Raw genomic sequence first — 17676 nt, forward strand, 5'->3', positions numbered from 1 at the left:
ACAAATGCATATTTCTTTTCTTAAATGAAAAATATTTTTTCTTGAATATGAAATTGGGTGCATAAGAGAAATTTTTTCACTATTTTGCAACAGATTTTTGAACATAGAGTTTTAATATTTTTTCTTTTTTTAATTAAACTTAAAACCAACTTGGGCTAAATAAATAAATAAAAGCCTTGGTAATAATTTCCATTTGAGATTGGCAAAACTTCTTTTGCAGCGTGTGATGAAGAAGAGAGGCCGCCGCCCAAAAATTAGCATTAATTGAGCAAAATGAAATGAAGGCGCAAAGTAAATTAAGGAAAAATATAATTGCCCGTCGTAATAAAATACTGCTTGCTGCATGGTCAATGAGCAACCGGCCTGCCTAACTAAATAAGCCCGGTGTGCTGTCTCGATTCTTTCTCTCGCCGGCGCAATTTACACGTCAATCCCTCGAGCCGATAGCCTTGAAAAGTATCCGCATGATTTTTTAATGCTTACATCACACGGCGGCGGCGGCCGAGGCAGACGAGCAGACAAAAATGCGGCATTTCCTAGATTGAAAAAAAAATAACGATCCCGCCAAGAGAAAGAGGTATTTGTGTTGAAAAAAAATGTACCGGGGCAGATCAAATGCACCCACCCAACAGCTGATGAAGAGAAAAGGATCCAATGTGTACGTTAAGATAGAGTTTCAGTGCAGGAATGCAGCTACTTTTCGCCTCTTGGCACCCAAGAAAGATATTTCTCACGCCAAGAGCCTTTGTAATCAGGTTTTATGCGGTCTTGATATTTTCGATCGGCCGACCGGCCGCGGCGTGCGATCAGCTCGGTCTCGCGTAAAAAATTTTTCGCTAAGACCCGCTGAACTTTTGGGTGCGAGATTTTTTTGCCGCTGCAAATTTAGCATAACCGAAGGCTGGTGGGAAAATTTTACAGCCTGAAATTTGCATACATACGGTCGTGTCTAGAGGGAGAGACAAAGTATAAAATGTAAAGAAAAAAATATGAACTTGAATTTTAGAGGATTTGGAATGGAATTTCGCGTGAGTCACTTACTGTGAAGAGATGGAATTATGGGTTTGGTTTCCTGCTGCTTATCAGGTGAATCATTTTTTTACTTTGCAACATTCTTTAATGTTAAAAAGAGGACAAAATTATTATAAATAAAAGTCAGCTGAACTTTTGTAGAGATTCAAATTTGTTTGTTTCATCATAAATAATTTTCATATTTTCAAACGATTTTCAAAAAAAAAGGAAATAATTGCAGAAATTGTGGGTTTTTTATTTGTTCCTTCTTTATCATGTTTGAAATAAAAGTTAGGAGAACAATATATTTTTTAGAAATATGTAAAAAAAACTTTATCTTGTTTCCTTGTAGAGTTGTATTATTCTACGGTAAAAAATTTCAAGAGCGATAATAAGAAAATTTTCAATTTTGTGTAAACTTTCTTAGATTTTGAAAATTATTTCTAGTTTTTGTTGTTAGAAGAAAACGTTTGCTTTTTGATTCATAAATTCAATAAGGATAATATCTAGAAATAGAAAGTGATGAGATGCAATTTAGCTTGAATTAATTCAAGTAACTTTTAATTTAAATTCTTCTGATTAACGACTCAATGCAGTAACATTTCCGTAATTTGATATCATGAAACAGGGCAAATTAAAATTCATACGAGTTTATTATTTATGAGGCTCGCGGGGTGAATAAACAGCTTATTGGCATGCGACTAATAAATGGCAGGAGGACAAAGCTCCGCACCCCGAATTTTCTCCTTTGCCGACGAGCAATCTCGGATCCAATAAATTTCCCTTTTCTTATCACCAAGCGGCGCAAGAGCAGCTGAACACAAAAAGAGTGAGAGAGAAGAGCTCGACTTTGATTTAATGCAGGATAATTTATGGGTGTTTATCATTTCCATATTGCCACCAAGTGCGCTTGAGCAGCGCTCGCCAAAAGTGGGATGGAAAAAATGCCGATGATTTCTCCGCAATAAACACACACACATCAGTACACGCACGGCTGATAATGCAAACACACAAAATTACATTCAATAATGTGGAGTACAGAACACACAGCAGCTCTCCACTTGACGTCATACATGAAACGGTCGGCGCGGCGACTGAATTTTCTCATGTCCCTTGGTGTTTACAATTTGCGAGTTGTGCGCGACAGCCAGGAGGAGCAAAATACGCATAACGTGCTCTCGCCAGTTCACACGCAGAATGTTCAAATGGGAATTTTTTGTTTGTTGAAATTCTAAGCAAAACAAACAACAATTTTGGATAAGAAGCATTGAGGCATTAAAACTAATGGAAATCATCAATTATAATTAACCAGAAATTTTAAAGAAATTTCATAAATTCAAAATTAAAACCTAATATTAAATTTGTTTTCTTTTTATATTCAATGTATTTTTTTAACAATTTAGACGGATAGATAACAATAAAAAAGTTTCTACTCGTTGATAACAATCCTTTTTATAGCTTGATTTACATTTTTTTTATCTTTTGTAAATTTTATTCAGAGTAATTTATGCCTTGAACATTTCGCCTTATCTTTTTTTTTAATTTTTTTTATTTTAGATAGTTTTGCATGCTTAATAAGGAAATATTTTCAGTTCATGCGAAATAATCATCTAAAGTGTAAAAGGTGCAAAGAAAGTAATTTGAAATCAATCATAGAGTGTTATGCGCACTTTTAGTACTAACCACTCTTTTAAAAAATATTTAATTTTGGGTGTGTCGCATTATTTGTCTCGCTCGAATTTTCCTGCCGCTGTCACTTGCATTAGTCAGCAAAAGCGGGGCGGGCGGAAAAACGCGCCGAGTGGAAAGGCAAAAAGTCGGGTGCTCGTTTGCGCCGCTCGCTCAGTACGTGAGCGTGCGTTTGCAACCCTTTTGGTGTTTTGTCTAGCCGGCTGCCTGAGGGCTCACTTGGGCGCGCTTAATATTCACGAGTTAAGCGTCTGCACAAGCTGGATTTCCATTTACCGCCGCTGACAAACTCTGCTGCTGCTTTTCGCATGTGACGCGAGAAAAGCACAAGGGCGGCCTCTTGCTTGTAGGCGTGCGTGTCGTCGAGCTCATTTGCAAAAGGGTCAAAGGACAAACGACGAGAAAGGAAGCGGCACTTTTGCCGGCCGGCGTGAAAATAATCCAAAAGACCTCACCGACTAACTAGGCCGACCCAGTGCAATTAAGCCGCTGCAAAATTCCACAACAATGCTTGCGCTTATTAACACTGGTTAGCTAAGTGAACCACACAGCAGACTATGCTGCGGCTGACAATGAGCAGATTTAAACCAATTTCAACTGCAAAGCTTTAGAACTAAAGATTGTGAAGAATTTTATATAAATTTGGTGTCTAAAATAAATCAAGGTATAATTTAATTTTTAAATAAAAAGTTGTGTAAAATTTTGATAAAAATTTAAATTTTATAAAATAAACCACGTCATGCGAAAAAATCTGTCGAATTGATCAGGTGACTGAACTTTTTTTGATTAAAAAAAACATGAAAAAATAATTTTAAAACAGTATTATTAAATTTTACAAAGATTATTATTACTAATTACAATCTATTCCTTCTATATTTTCGTCAAATTACTGTAATTTAAAAATAAAATTATCTAACTAGTGGTGTTGTCATTTGTTCAATAAGCCAATGTCCTAACAATTCAGACAAATAAACAACAAAATGCATCAAATCCACATAATGAAATGCAAAAAAAAAAAGGAAAAATCAAATCATTTTTCCTTCCACTTGAAAGTATTATTTATTTATAATTTAATGTTCTTATAGATTATTTTGCTTTTCATATAAAATTACATTATAATTTTCTTTTTTTTTTTATATTTTTTTCCAGGTGAAATCTGCGTGCGGGCCGGTGCAGTTGCAGGACACCCCGAAACACCAAAAGTCGCCCAAAACGGCTCCGTCCAAGGCGTCAAAACTGTCCTTGAAGAAGGACAACAAGTACGAGCTGGAGACGCAGCTGTCCAACCTGGCGAGACAGGTGCTGGTCAGCCTGATCAGGTCTAAGGGCTTCTTCTCCAGCCTGTCCGACTCCATCTGCGCGGACGACAGCTTTGCCGAGACAGACACGCACGCCGAGTGCTGGAACGGGCAGAGGATTTCGCAGTGAGTATAAATTTAATTTCCCAAAAAAATTTTTTTTCAAGGAATGGAAAGGAAATTTCTTTAATGAAAAGCTCGTTTAATGTTTCTTTTCCTCTGAACAATTTTTCTTGAGACGAGCAACTTTTTTTAAAAGCAGAGAGGATAAAAATGAGAAGCCGCACAAAAAAATCCTAATTGCAAAACTGTCGTGTGCATTTCTATAGTCAAGTGCCGAGAGGAACAAACTTTGCCAGCGTCTTTTTCTTATTTTCTCGGGAGGAATTTAATGAAAAGTCTCTTTCGCTCGAGAAAGGTCGGTCTTGTAGGTAACAAAGCGAATAGCAGAAACAAAAGTCACCGCACTTTGCCCTTCTCTCCTTTATGCCGAGGCACGCGAGCGTGAAAAGAAAATATTTGCAGCCGAGTACAAATTCGCGTCCTCTGTTTTCAACGCGACGATTCTCGGCTCCCTGCTTCGAACCGGCGACGGCCGGAGATGCGAGCAATTAGCGATGAGTGTATGGTAATGAGATTACCAGCAGTGTGTCGCAACGTGTTGCCTCTGCAATATTTTCCAGCGTTAAATTTGTTTGTCAAGTCCATTATTCACAAAGGCAGTCCTTTTGCATTTTTACTTTTGCTAAAAAACTACAAACAGCTTCATTTGTTGGTAAAAAAATATATTTTTGCAGTACATCTCTTCTTCCATGATGCTTGAAATTAATTTTGCAAATAAGTTTTTTTCTTCTCAATATAAAAAAAAAATTACCGACCGGAAGGTGTTAAATTTTTCATCGTCATTCGTTTATCTCGCAATCTATATTTTCAGAAGTTAATTATTAAAAGCGTGATTATGATGCGAAGGAACTCATGTTGTACTGATTCATCTCTTCTTTCTGCATTCAATGATATCGGCGAACCGCAAGGGAAGTGGCATTATGAATCTTCTCGATTAATATGTGGTTTAGTTGCGTCTCAATTTATGGATAAGAAGGGGCAGATCCAGATTTTATCTCGGCGGATTGTCATGTGCACTTTTGAACGACTTGTCGTTTCTTATTATTTTTTACCGCACGCGTGACTCACTTGAGTTAGTTACCCGTGATGTGCGAGCGGTGCATTAATATTCGTTCCACTGAATTTCATGGTTTGTAAAAAGACAAACGTGTGCATGGGGTTTTTTTATTGGGGATTTTGATTTTTTTTTGTGACGCAAATTCCAAAGAAATTAAAATAATTGGAACTGGCTGATTTTTTTTTTATTTATTATAATAAAAATTAATCATAAAAAGGCCAATTTTAAAGAGGTTGTGGTTTTATATTTTGATATAGTTAATTTTTTCCATTCATTATCAATGTAATTTAAAATTTTCTTATTTTTAAAAAAATTAAAAGCATAAGATCAAAATAAAAATTATAATGCTGTTGTATGATGATTAGAGCAGGATATGGGTCAGATATGGGTTATTTATTTCGCCCAATTTTCTCTTTTTATAAAAAATCAATATGGGAAACAGCAGGGATAATATGAAAAAATGAAATCAGTTAAAAGTTGAGCAATATTACAGGAATTTTTTTTTTTTGTTGAACAAATTCAGATTTGCTTCTACTAATTTTCGAGAAATTTTTTCTTGTATAATTTACTTTTGTTGTCCTATGGTGTTGTCTAGAAATTTAGGATATTCTCACAATTAAAGACTGTGTTTTTGTTTTGTTTGCATCTCATTGTACTCACTGCAGTCATCAAAGTAAACACAAACCGGAAAAGGCACAAAAATGCGTAATAATGAAACAAATGAACTTGGGTGCAAAACTCCCTGTGCGGTTTTTCCCAGCGACGCGAAATTGCACGCGTTTTTTTTCTCTCTCGGACCGCCCGACAACCCACAGGAGCTGTATATACAAGAGTATATAATTAAAAGCTCTTTTGCTCTTTGTTAACTCGGCGCACACATGAACAGCTTTTGTTCCCAAGTGTAATTCCAGCCGGGAAAGATCTCGGCGGGCGCGCAATTTTCGCAAATGGGGAGACCAAGATTCCGAGCTGGTGGAAAGCGGAGAATGAGCAAATCAAATTTCGTTTCAGCTCTGCTCGCTGGCTGAGCTGAAGCAGGTGTAAAATGAGCTCTCTGCGCGCTTATTGCACGTAATTTTTGCGACAATGCTGGCCCTCTGTTTCTCCAGATATAAAAGAGCGCCTCTCTTTTTCTCTCTTTCGTCCGTGCACGGCAAACAACCAGCGTTTTCACAAAGTACTGCATTCACCAGATCTGCTGGTTTCCTGCGATAATGCGCTCGCGATCCTTTTGTCTGGCTGGCGAAAAGGTGACACCGAGCACTTCGGTTGCATAATTAAAGGTGGAAAGGAAGCGCAAAGGGAAAAGGATCTTTTCTGCTTTTTTTTCCTTGCACAAAAGTATAAAAAGCTGCAGCCTTGTTATTATGCGGTGTCAAGTTAAAGAAGAAGAAACAAAATAAAACTGTGCAGCGCTGATGAAAATCCAATCTAAAAAATTCATTTTATTTTGAAATTTATTCAAAATTATTTCATAACTTTATGATTTTCTTTTGGATAAGCCAAAAAGTCAACTGAATTAAAAAAAAATTAATTATGTAAAAAATGTGATGTAACAATTTGGACAAATAAGCAACATTAATAATAATAATTATTTTATATCATTAATTGTAAGTTATATAATTATCTGGGTTATAAAAACTTGTAATCATCCTCTTAGCAGTTATTTTCCAATATATTTTGTAGGAAAAATTAAATATAATCTGCAGACGGACGTTCTGAAAAAAAAACTTTCTTGATAAATGCTGGTAACATTACTGTAAACGCTGGAGAATTCACTAACAGCATTTCGTACGAAAGTCATCTCATATTTATTCAGCAGCGGGCAGAAGAATATTTGGGCCGCACGTACAATTTTTTTAAACTCCCACTATGCCTCGCAGAGAGAAAAGTTTTTGAAGATGAGCGCGTTCCTTTCCTTGGCTGGTCCGTCCGAAATTTATTGCTGCCTCGGGAGTTCGTTGCAAAATCCTGCTTGAATCATGCATGAAAAATGCATGTAGTATGTTTGCGAGAAAGAGAGAGACTTGTTCCGAAAAGTGCTGGAGATTGCTGTGTGTATTCCAAACTCTTTTTATACACTGGTGAAAAATGGAGGATGGCTCTCTCTGCGTGTAAAATATGTATTATTTCTCTCTGTGAACCCGAGTGTATTATATTTGCTTGAAACGAAAGAGAAGTGTTTTGTATTCGCGCTCTCTTCTCTTATGTATAAATTGAATATTTGCACTGTTTGTTATTCGCACCACGTTTCGACGATACGACGTTCCTCGTCTCTTTTAATAAACTAGTTTACATTATTACACCTATCAATTTGAGCTTAAAGGGTTATTTTTGTTATTATTCACCGCGTCGCGCGCAGCACCTATCACCAAGCGCTCGACGGTTGATTCATTTGCTTGATTAAACTTGGTAATAACAATAATTTCATCGCAGAAATGCGCTTGAATTATTTGCTTTGCAAGCAGCTCCGTTGCGAAATTGTGCGTCTCAAAGAGTTGCTCAATTGAAAAGTTCAAATACCCTCTAGTTTATTGAGCTTCTTTCAACAATTTCATTAAACCATATTAAGGTAATAATATTTCCTTTCTTTATAAATATTTTTTTTTGATAATTTATTTTACAACTACAAGAAATTTATTAATTAAATGAAAATTAAACTATAAAATCAATTAAATTTGGATAATTATCTTAAAATTCTGTGTTTGAAGATTTAAGAAAACTGTGATTGAGGTATTCAAAATTTTCCTTCGTGGAAAGAAGGGGACAAATTACCTAATTACTAATTATTATTAATTATTTAATATTTTATTTTAATTAATTTACTAATTCAGAAGCAAATTTTTAAAGGTTCTGAATTTAAAAGCCCGGGAAAACTTTGATTTCTTATTCTTTTCATAATAACACACTACCGACCATGAATTTGTGGTTTAGTTGCAATGCAAAGTGTCTTTATTGATTGTATTGGTTTATAATAGTTTTTTTCCCGGTGTTTTGGGTTGCCTATTTGTGTAGTCATGAGGGTTAACACAACTAAAATTAAAAGAGAAATGAGAAATATAATTTACATGCTAATCAATTTACAAAAAAAAATGTTATTCCTAGGTTTGTACTTAAACTAGTAAAAAACTTCAGTTATGTAGTATTTTGCTTGACACGAATTTAAAACGTGGCTATAATTAATAATTATCTTCCTTAGTTGATCAACCGGAAAATATGCTGCAATTATTATCAAATTAGCAAGATAGATGTTCCCACAAAGTCATTCATTAATTAGCATACACCTTCCGTCGCGTTTATGAGGTGCTTGCGTAACTGCACACCGGAAATGTGTCATGTGCCTTGCATTGGCAACTCATTCTCTGCTTATTTATACATTTTACGACTGTGTACGTCTCTTCTTCTCTGTATATATAATATTGCACAAGGTAAACACGAAAAGCGATGACGGCAACATTGAATGCAAAATGGTAATAAAGTGCCGCATTTGATATGCAAATTACATTCGGCGGACAAAAGTTTTCGTTTGAAATTGATACATGAAATATTCATACAGTTTTGCAGCACCTCTCTCGTGCTTTTTCAATTTGACGCCTTTTCGGGGGCCGGGCGAAAATATGTGCACCGGAGAGACAGACCCGCTGTGCGAATCGATCTTCTCCCCGTGGAGCATAATTTAGGCTCTGGAGAAACCCTTTTTCCTGCATGCCACCGCCAGCAGGTGATTCATCTTCCTCTCAACCACACTCGACTCAAAAACTGCATCCATAATAATATATTATGTATGGTGAAGCGAAAAAGAAGAGAAACGTTTTAGCCCAGAATTTTCAATGTTGAAGAGAAAAATGTCCCGAAAACTCAGTTTAGGCATTGCATAATTCCTCTTTTTTTTAGTTTCAAGTAATGATTCTACAAATACTTTTGTTTTAAACTATTTTTTACATAAATATTTACGCCCTTCGTCTGGTTATTTAACAGTTCTAAACAGGTCAGTTTTTTGTGTTGTAACCTTTAAAAGATGAAAAGCTTCAAAACTTAAAAGATAGTAATAAAATTAATAAACTAGAAAATTGAATCATCGCTGCAGTGCCTCCATTCATCTGCGAAAAAATGCGAGAGCACTTTTTTTATTCGGCAAAACTTAATTACCGGCGCTTTTTCAGGCGGAAAATTCCTTTCATTCCGCGATAAGAAATCAATTCCGCGCCACTAAACCCTCGAGCTTCGCATCTCGCTCCCAATTTTTTTTGCGATTTTTTTCTTGCACGCAGTCAGCGATTCTTCAAGGGTGCGTGTCTCATCTGCTCTCAGCAGCGTGCTCAACCCTTGGTGCTGACAAAAAGTTGCCAACAAGGGTTTAGTATCGAGCCCCGCTGGGTGAAGCGTGCGTGGAAAAAATTTCCAATCCATTTGGGCCAATCAAGCTGATCCACCCCTCGAAGGCTTAATTGGCGGTGCCAATTTCGCGTGCGGCCTAACCTGATTTGAGTCGCTCCCTCGGGGGCTGCGCACTTTTCCAAATTTGTATTCACACGTGCATTGGTTTTGTGATTCGCAGGTACACCAAGACCGTGGTGAGCGCCGGTCTTGGAGCGCAGAAGTACAACCCCGAGCTGCCTTGGAACGGCAAGCCGACCGACTTGAGAATAATTCAGATGAGCGACCGCCTGCGGCAAGTGCGACGTGTAAGGAATACACATACCTTCTGTGTACCATCATGGATGGGCAGCGGGGATCTTTAGTTTCGAGACGACGACTGGTTTTCAAACTGCTGGGAATGCGCATGGACACCGAAAGTCTTGCAACAGCAGAAATCAGTTAAAACCTGCTGCTGGACCGATGCAGGATAAAAATTATATATATGATACACATCTAATTTTAAACTGGAATGCTCAAGTAAATTAAATAATTATTTTAGCATTTTAACTGACAAAAAGTTTCAAAAACGCATTTTCAATAATGAAATCAATTAATTTTGTATATTTTGCAAATTAATTGAAATGATTAATATTCAAAATTTTATTTCATGTCAACTAATTTATTTTTGATGATCATCGCAACAAGGAATAAAAATTTGATTTTCGTTTGAGCTCTCTGATTTGGTACAAGGAAAATTGTGCCCAATCGCCAACAATCAGAATTTTTTATTGTTGTGATGGTGAGTGAACCTCGAACCTTGATGATGATAATCAAAATCAACAGATTTTGAACCCCAATTTAGAATTATTTTGATTATCTTATTTATTCAGCATTTCCAAGGTCTATGAAAATAATCCAGTCGTCTTTCACCACTTGTCCTTAAATGGCTTAAATTTTGGTCCACCCCCGCTGACTCAGTCTCAAGCCCCTGCGGCCTCTAATTAAGATCCCTTTTGATCGTTTGACCATTTATCCTTTCACAGGCCCTGCTCGGCCAGTCAAGTGCGCTGCCAGACGCGGACAATCAAGTACTCGAGGACGGTTCTGGTTCCGGTGGCATTGAGCCGAACCCCGGCGGAGGTCCTGACGACGAGGACAACTGGGACGGCTCGGGCTCTGGAGGCGGTGGAGTCAGAGGCACTGGCGGTGGAGGTACGCCTGCTCTAAATTATCCGCGCTTTGTGCACAATTCTTTTCATTATTTGCTTGCGCCGCGGGGTTCCATCCGCCCTCTTTGCTCTCCATGTCCTTTATTGTTTTGCAAAGAAAAGGCTCAAATATTTTTTCAGCTACTGGCATTTATTTTCTTCTCCGAGAAGATTTGAAACTCGAAACCATGTATATTTCTTTTATTTCTTGAGAGTATTTTTTGTTGAATAGACTGTGGGAAAAAATTATTCTCATTATTTAGAAATCTGAATTAAAAACGGAAAGGTTTTTAACAAAAAAATTACCGTGTTCAATATTAATTTAATTCAGCCAATCTTAAAATATCGCGAGTTTATCTTTCTTTATATTATTCAAATTTAATTTTTTTTGTGGAAAAATATGCAGCTGATGTGCCTATAAAAGGCAAAATGTCTCGCTCTCTCTGCTCTTGTCAGCTTGAGGTTTAACCAACCTCTGCTGAGAGTTGAGCATGAATAATAAGCAGGAGGCCGTTTTTAAGAGGTTTATATGATAATTGGTTAATTCACGCTTGCACACACAAGATGAGAGAGAGACAAGAAGATGGGCCGGGCGTGCAAAGTGGCAACAAAAGAATTGCCGCCGACCCCGTGACCCGCAAGCAGCCCACACTCGTCATATTCGCGCACAGGGCAATAATGAGGCGGGCGCCCACGCCACGGGGTGTTGCGTCTCGCGCCGCGACTCCTGGATTCCTCCTCTCATAGTGAATCACCTCCCTTTGCACGCTGTGTCATAAAAAACGCCCATTGTTAGAAATAACAATTTTCTTTTTATATTTCCCGTAGTCATCGCCTTTCGTCACTGCGTAAAATTTGCATCTTTGCAGCAGCACCACCCTGCAATCTTGTCACTGTCTTTATTGATTTCTGTAGCGGGAAGAAAAGACGACACATCAACACTTATTTCCAAGAAAGCATTTCGTCATTCAAAAACTTAACTGATAGGAAAATAAAAAATAACATAAAAGCTTGTTTCAAATTTTTAGGATTTAAAATATTTTTTCTATAGCAAATGAAATGCTAATAAAAGTTAATTTTAACCAATTTGGGAAAGATATTTGAGATTTATTTATTTATTTTTAAATGCAATAATGTAAAATAGCTTATAATAATATGACAATAATTTATTATTTCCTCCAATTTCCTCAATATTTTATCTTCATTTTTTAATAGTTTAATATTCTTCCGGTTTACTTGAATTTTTATCGTTCTTGTACTTTTATAAATATTTTTTAATAAATCTCAATTAATGCAATTTTTCTTTTTGCCCCAGATGGACCCATTCGACGCAAGCCTGGAACTGTATCGCACTCCCCAACAGGCGGTCGAGACGCCGGTAGCAAGGAAACAAGCAGTTCGACCCAACATCGTATCAGCACTGCGTTATGGGCAATTAGCTTATCGGTGGCTCTGCTCTTCAAGTTGGCCCCCCATCTAGCATGAAGGGCCACTTGATCCAGAGAGAAAGAGAAATAAATCACAAATTAGCACATACATACACAAAAACCAACACAGACACACACTTGCAAAAATCAACGGTTGAAATATAAAACACTAAAAAATGTATAACACAATATATACAAGATGAAAAGATTGATTGACGATCCGTCTCATATATGTTGTTGTAAGAGAAAAAATCTTTTGACTAAAAAATCCTATCCCTCCAGCATAGCTCTTTAGAGATTGACGAGAGAGACACACAAACACTTGCTATTAAATCATGTAATATAATATGTTGATTTCGGAGTTCAAAACTTTTATTGTTCTAAAGTTATTTTTTAATTGATGTGTAACAAATGTGTATTGATTTATATTGTGACTGCTCCATCTAAGTCATCTGTGACTCCTTTTTTGATTTAATTAATTAGACTCTAAATTAATGTGGGAGTGGGAAAGGGCACCGAGTTCGAAGTGATTTGTTGCAGAATCGTTCGTTATTTTTGCGTTCAGTGAATTTTGTGCTTTTTATACCGGAGCTGTTGATTAGGCTTATATATAGAGACCCATGTCGCAAAAATAACACTTTGCTTTTGTAGAGTTCTTTGGTCACATGTAAAACTAGCACAAAAGTGTGACTTGGGCAGTATTTGGCTAAAATTTAATTTGATGAATTTGCATTTGGCTGTGTGGATCAGTATTTCACTTATATTTTTGAAAGAAAAAAATAACCCTCTATTCCTATTTAAAATTTGCTTTAGTCCTTGGAAATTAGTGATCATTAAAGTGGTTTGTGATTTTATTTTCCTAGTTTTAAACTAAATTGGAAAAAGTGCGTTTCAATATGTTATATTGCCAAATTGTCTTTACTAGAGTGTTCCAAAAATGACATGGGTCACCAGAAATTTTAGCTCTGAATTTTAGTGAAACATGCAGCTCCACTGGTAGGGAAATGCTTAAAATTTATTTTTGCATTTGACTTCTGTAGGAGAAGATGATGATATTTTGTTAAACGGTTTGATCATTTAGTTTTTTAAGTTAGTGATGGTGAAAAATCGCTGTTTCATACACGAAAATCTGTGATAAAGTTAGTGAATGTGGGAAAATGCTGTTAATTATTGGTCAAAAGAGGTTGAAATTGGAATTGAGATGACTAGTAGAACGTCTTGAGGAAAATTAAAATAATAAATGAACAGCAACAAGCAATTGGTTGAAAAAAAAATGAATGAAAAAGAAGCTGTGCCATAAATTAAAAAGTTAAAAAATAATTAAATAAAGTGTTAATCGTAAGGTTAAAAATATAAATATTAAAGGAGAAACAAAATGCTTCCTATGTTACTTGATGATGAACGATATGAAAAAAATAATGCTTATATTACTGATATTGGCTAACTGATGTTATATAATTATGGAGAATATATTATAACGGAAAGTAAGATCTATATTGCCATGTTAGACAAATACAAAAATACTGCCTGTAACCACACTCTCATTTAGTTTTCAGCAAATTATAAAGCCTCACAATTACTGTCCACTACCCTTATTAATTCTTAAGTAAATACAATACATTTCAGCTTTCAATAAATATGCCACTCTTGATCCAAATTGGTTCTGTCAGATCTATATATATTTTGTGGAGTTGGAATTTCCATTTTTGTGGCATGAACAGCAATAACAAATACTGTCTCTTCAAAGTAATCCATAAACTTAGAACGATGTAATGTACGTTAATTTAATTTCCTCACAAAGAGAAACAATGCATGTGTATCATTTACGCAGTACTTGGTTTTAACATGTTAAGAACACCTACCATATGGAATATCATTTCTTCAATGATCATTATCGCAATAAAATGTAATGCAAAATTAAAAATTCAAAGGCAAATTTTATTTTACTGTCAAAACCTTATGTGATAATTAAAAATTAAGTTAACTTTAAACAAATGTGATTTTGGTCCTGGTCTGGTTGAGTTGCCAAACGTTGAGCTCCTCGTACTCCTCAACAGTCTCGTCAATCTCCGTAGGCTTGAAACCTTTGTTGGTGCACGCTTCAATAATGTCAACCATCTTAACAGTTTTGGCGTTGCCGGCCAGCTCTTGGACGATGGCGAAGATACGGTCCCTGGAGCTTCGAGGTCTGGTGCCTTGACCAGGCTGCTGGTTCAGGGAGTCCTTGGACATTTCCATCAGACGCAGTGCTTCTTGAATGTCGGCCTTTTCTACCTCCTCGCTGAGACGCAGCTTGGCCTGTGAAAAATTATTAATTACAAGTGTTCCAAAAGTTAATTCTCAGTTGAAGCTTTTAACTCACCAAAGCAGTGGACAAACGAACGATGCCGAGAAGGATCCTAGGAGAAGTGAAGGTCATGTCAGCGTTGTTACGAGCCTCTCGACGAAGCGCCACATATGCGTCTGTTGTAGAAATTAATAACAACTTTAAAAATTGAAAGGATAAAGAAAAATAAATCCAACACTTGTAGGTGTGTAATTTTACAAGCATTTTTCATTAATTTTTTAATTTTTCTGTCACTTACCAACAATATATTCAGACAGCTCAACAGGGATGGTCGGGCTAACATTTTGGGTGAGTGCCAGGTAGCGCCTCATTAGTTTGATGTCAATCGGGGTGAACTGCTGTGGTGGCTGTTTGCTGTTCTGGTGGACAAAGGTGATGTGCTGAGCAAGACGAAGGTCATTGTCTCTGTCAGGCTTGTCCTGGATGAGCCAGAGTAGGTCAAAACGCGATAGCAAAGCAGCCGGGAGCTGAATGTTTTGCTCAATAGTACGACGAGGGTTGTAGCGACCATAGGCAGGGTTGGCAGCAGCTAAGATGGAAACTCGGGCATTCAGGGTGGTCATGATGCCGGCCTTGGCAATCGAGATGGTCTGCTGCTCCATCACCTCATGGATGGCTGTCCTGTCTGCATCAGCCATCTTGTCAAATTCATCAATGCAGCAGACACCACGATCAGCCAAGACAAGAGCGCCACCTTCAAGGGTCATCTCGCCAGTCAGAGGGTCCTTCATTACGGCAGCTGTCAGACCAACCCCGCTCGAGCCTCGACCAGTAGTGTATTGACCTGAAATTAATTTTAATTTACTGTAATTTATGCAAACATTAATTTTCCTTACTTCTGACAGCAACACGATCGATAAAACTGAGAAGCTGCGACTTGGCCACTCCTGGATCACCCATCAAGCAGATGTTGATGGAGCCTCTGATTTTCATTCCTCCCTGATTCTGATTTACACCTCCAATGAGCAACAACAGCAAGGCCTTTTTCACATCTTCGTGTCCATAAATTTCTGGTGCAATGCTGCCGGCCAACTTAGAGTAGAAGTTGCGTCCAGCAAACTCCTTCAGCTCGTCCTCAGTGACTTCGGTCCTTGATTGCTCTTCCTCGTCAGTTTTTGTCAGACGCACAATTCTCTACAAAATAAATTTAGATCTATTTCATTGCTAAAAATCTTTACGGATTACGTGAGCTTCTAGGAAGTTCTCAGAAAGAAGTCCCTGGACCATTTGACGGAACCCAGTCTTGAGCAGGGGAAGGAAAATGCCAGTCACGGCAACGTGGTCTCCTGGCAAGCACTGGCGAGTAATTTCACCCTTGCAGTAAATGGTTAGAGAACGAGGAATGTGGCCAACCGGAACTTGGTCGCTCTAAATGATGGTTATTGTAAAAATTAACAAAGGATAATTTTTAATTTTCTTACATGTTCCTGAATCCTGATTTCCTGGAACTTGATGAACTTTGAGCCTCGAGTTTGCAGGGTCAGGCGTCCACCAGATCTGTTCACGCGACACTCCTCACTCGGGCACTTGACCAAAGGCATGAACGAAAGTGATTTCACCTGAAAAAAAAATTAAACTCGATTCGTTTGAGAATTAAAATAATCTGAAATAATCCTTACTGGTTGATAGGTTTCAGCACCGCACTGGTCACAGGTGTAGGTGCCAACGACCAGGATGGGTTTGACCTCAGTGCAGCGAGTCACAATTCCTCGAACCGTCAGAAGCGAACCTACATGCTCAGCTCGGACTTGGCGGATTGGCACAGCTTTAGCGCTTGACAGGTTGCGGATGAAAACCTCACTGAAGGACAGATGAATAGTTATTCGAGTAAAACTACTTTTAGCAATTCTTACAATCTGCGCATGAGCTCTGGAGGAAATTGGTTGCGAGGGTCATGAGCATCTCCAGGCTGACGAAGGCGCTGCTCCATCATCAAACGATGCTCAATGTACACATCCAATGCATCCTTGCAAGGCACCTGAAATAGGAAATAGCACAATGAATTTCTTTGTAATAAAACCAAGAATGGTTTAAGCAGATTATTACAAATTTAATACTATTTTTAAATAAAATTAAACATTTTCTCTTACATCTTTATCTTTCAAGGTGGGTAGCATCTCAAAAACAATGTCGGAAATGAGCTTCACATAAGTACGGGTGTTCTCTTGGATGGCTTCGCCCAGATCTGGGTTATACTGGTTAACATCATCAAGATCCACCTCGATAGAAACCTGTGTAAACCACATTTAAAATTATTCAGGCATGATAAATATGAATACATACCGCCTCTCGATGAGCAAGTTGGGTCATGGCGTCCACATATTTAAAGACTTTCCGACGGCCCTCCTGAACGTTAAATTCCGAAAGGAAACTCCGAAGCAGATCTATAAAATTTAAAAAGGGTTTTAAATTTCAATTTTCCACACTTGAGTCTTAATTAGTGCTGCCACAGTAATAATTAGCCATATCAAAGCCGCACAGCGTTATTTAGGTCTATCGGTCCATCTCACAGCAGCTATTAATGCTGTCACAAAACTAATGCGTTGCGACGGGACTATGGATTTTCAGTGCATGTATAACAGAAAAGCGTAATTTTACCTTTTTCCTTAGCATAATCGTGTCCGTGAGCCATTTTTCCACAAAATTTGTTGGTTGTCTTTGGAGAAAAACTGTTGCTTTCCAGGCAACTTCGACAAGCGGCGGCCAACAATTGCGCGGGAACCGGCGCAGGGGAGAGGTGGTCTTTAAACAGGACGTTGCCAAGTTTTCAAGCAAACTTAAAAGACGAGTTTCTTGTATAAAGAAAGGCAAAATTCGGCCGCATATTACAGGAAAATGCTTAAATTACGCAAATGATTAAGAAGCAATTGAAAATACTTGAAAATTCTGTATAAAATTGCAAATTGACGATAAAGCACTGTTGCCTTTGGGGTGGAGAGCGACTAATTTTACTATGACGTCATCTAGATTTTTTACAACTTTACAAAAACTTTTTAAACATTCACATCGTCATTAAAAAAATTTTAAGTGACAAAAATCAATTATCTGCATTGATATGTCATTTATAATGTGAAATATAGTTATATATTGTCAAAAAATAAAAAACAAAAACGTTCAGTGGCATGTGTTTTGTGAAGGAAGTGTCCTTTGGTTGGCA

The 17676-nt window shown here is 37.4% G+C and overlaps 2 protein-coding genes across 2 annotated transcripts in view; one reads left to right on the forward strand and one right to left on the reverse strand.

The window, feature by feature from the left end:
• Positions 1 to 13356, forward strand: part of LOC132203696 (division abnormally delayed protein) — a 36789-nt gene extending 23433 nt beyond the window's left edge. Inside the window, exons 5-8 of the mRNA XM_059631639.1 lie at positions 3850 to 4124; positions 9737 to 9863; positions 10581 to 10749; positions 12061 to 13356. Coding sequence (XP_059487622.1) covers positions 3850 to 4124; positions 9737 to 9863; positions 10581 to 10749; positions 12061 to 12230 — 741 coding nt within the window. The 3' untranslated portion in view covers positions 12231 to 13356. The remainder of the gene's footprint in view (positions 1 to 3849; positions 4125 to 9736; positions 9864 to 10580; positions 10750 to 12060) is intronic.
• A 733-nt stretch (positions 13357 to 14089) lies between these two features.
• On the reverse strand, positions 14090 to 17464 carry LOC132203695 (DNA replication licensing factor Mcm7). Its single transcript, XM_059631638.1, has 11 exons — positions 17118 to 17464; positions 16803 to 16903; positions 16610 to 16750; positions 16373 to 16497; positions 16139 to 16319; positions 15941 to 16078; positions 15705 to 15887; positions 15356 to 15653; positions 14758 to 15303; positions 14535 to 14635; positions 14090 to 14470 (listed from the first exon to the last, which is right to left on the reverse strand). Exons 1-11 carry the CDS (start codon positions 17149 to 17151, stop codon positions 14159 to 14161), a joined length of 2160 nt encoding a protein of 719 aa, XP_059487621.1. The 5' UTR covers positions 17152 to 17464; the 3' UTR covers positions 14090 to 14158.
• Positions 17465 to 17676: the final 212 nt, after the last annotated feature.

Source organism: Neocloeon triangulifer, unplaced genomic scaffold (genome assembly GCF_031216515.1).
Source record: "Neocloeon triangulifer isolate White Clay Creek 2 clone unplaced genomic scaffold, ASM3121651v1 ptg000017l, whole genome shotgun sequence".
NCBI classification, from domain to species: domain Eukaryota; kingdom Metazoa; phylum Arthropoda; class Insecta; order Ephemeroptera; family Baetidae; genus Neocloeon; species Neocloeon triangulifer.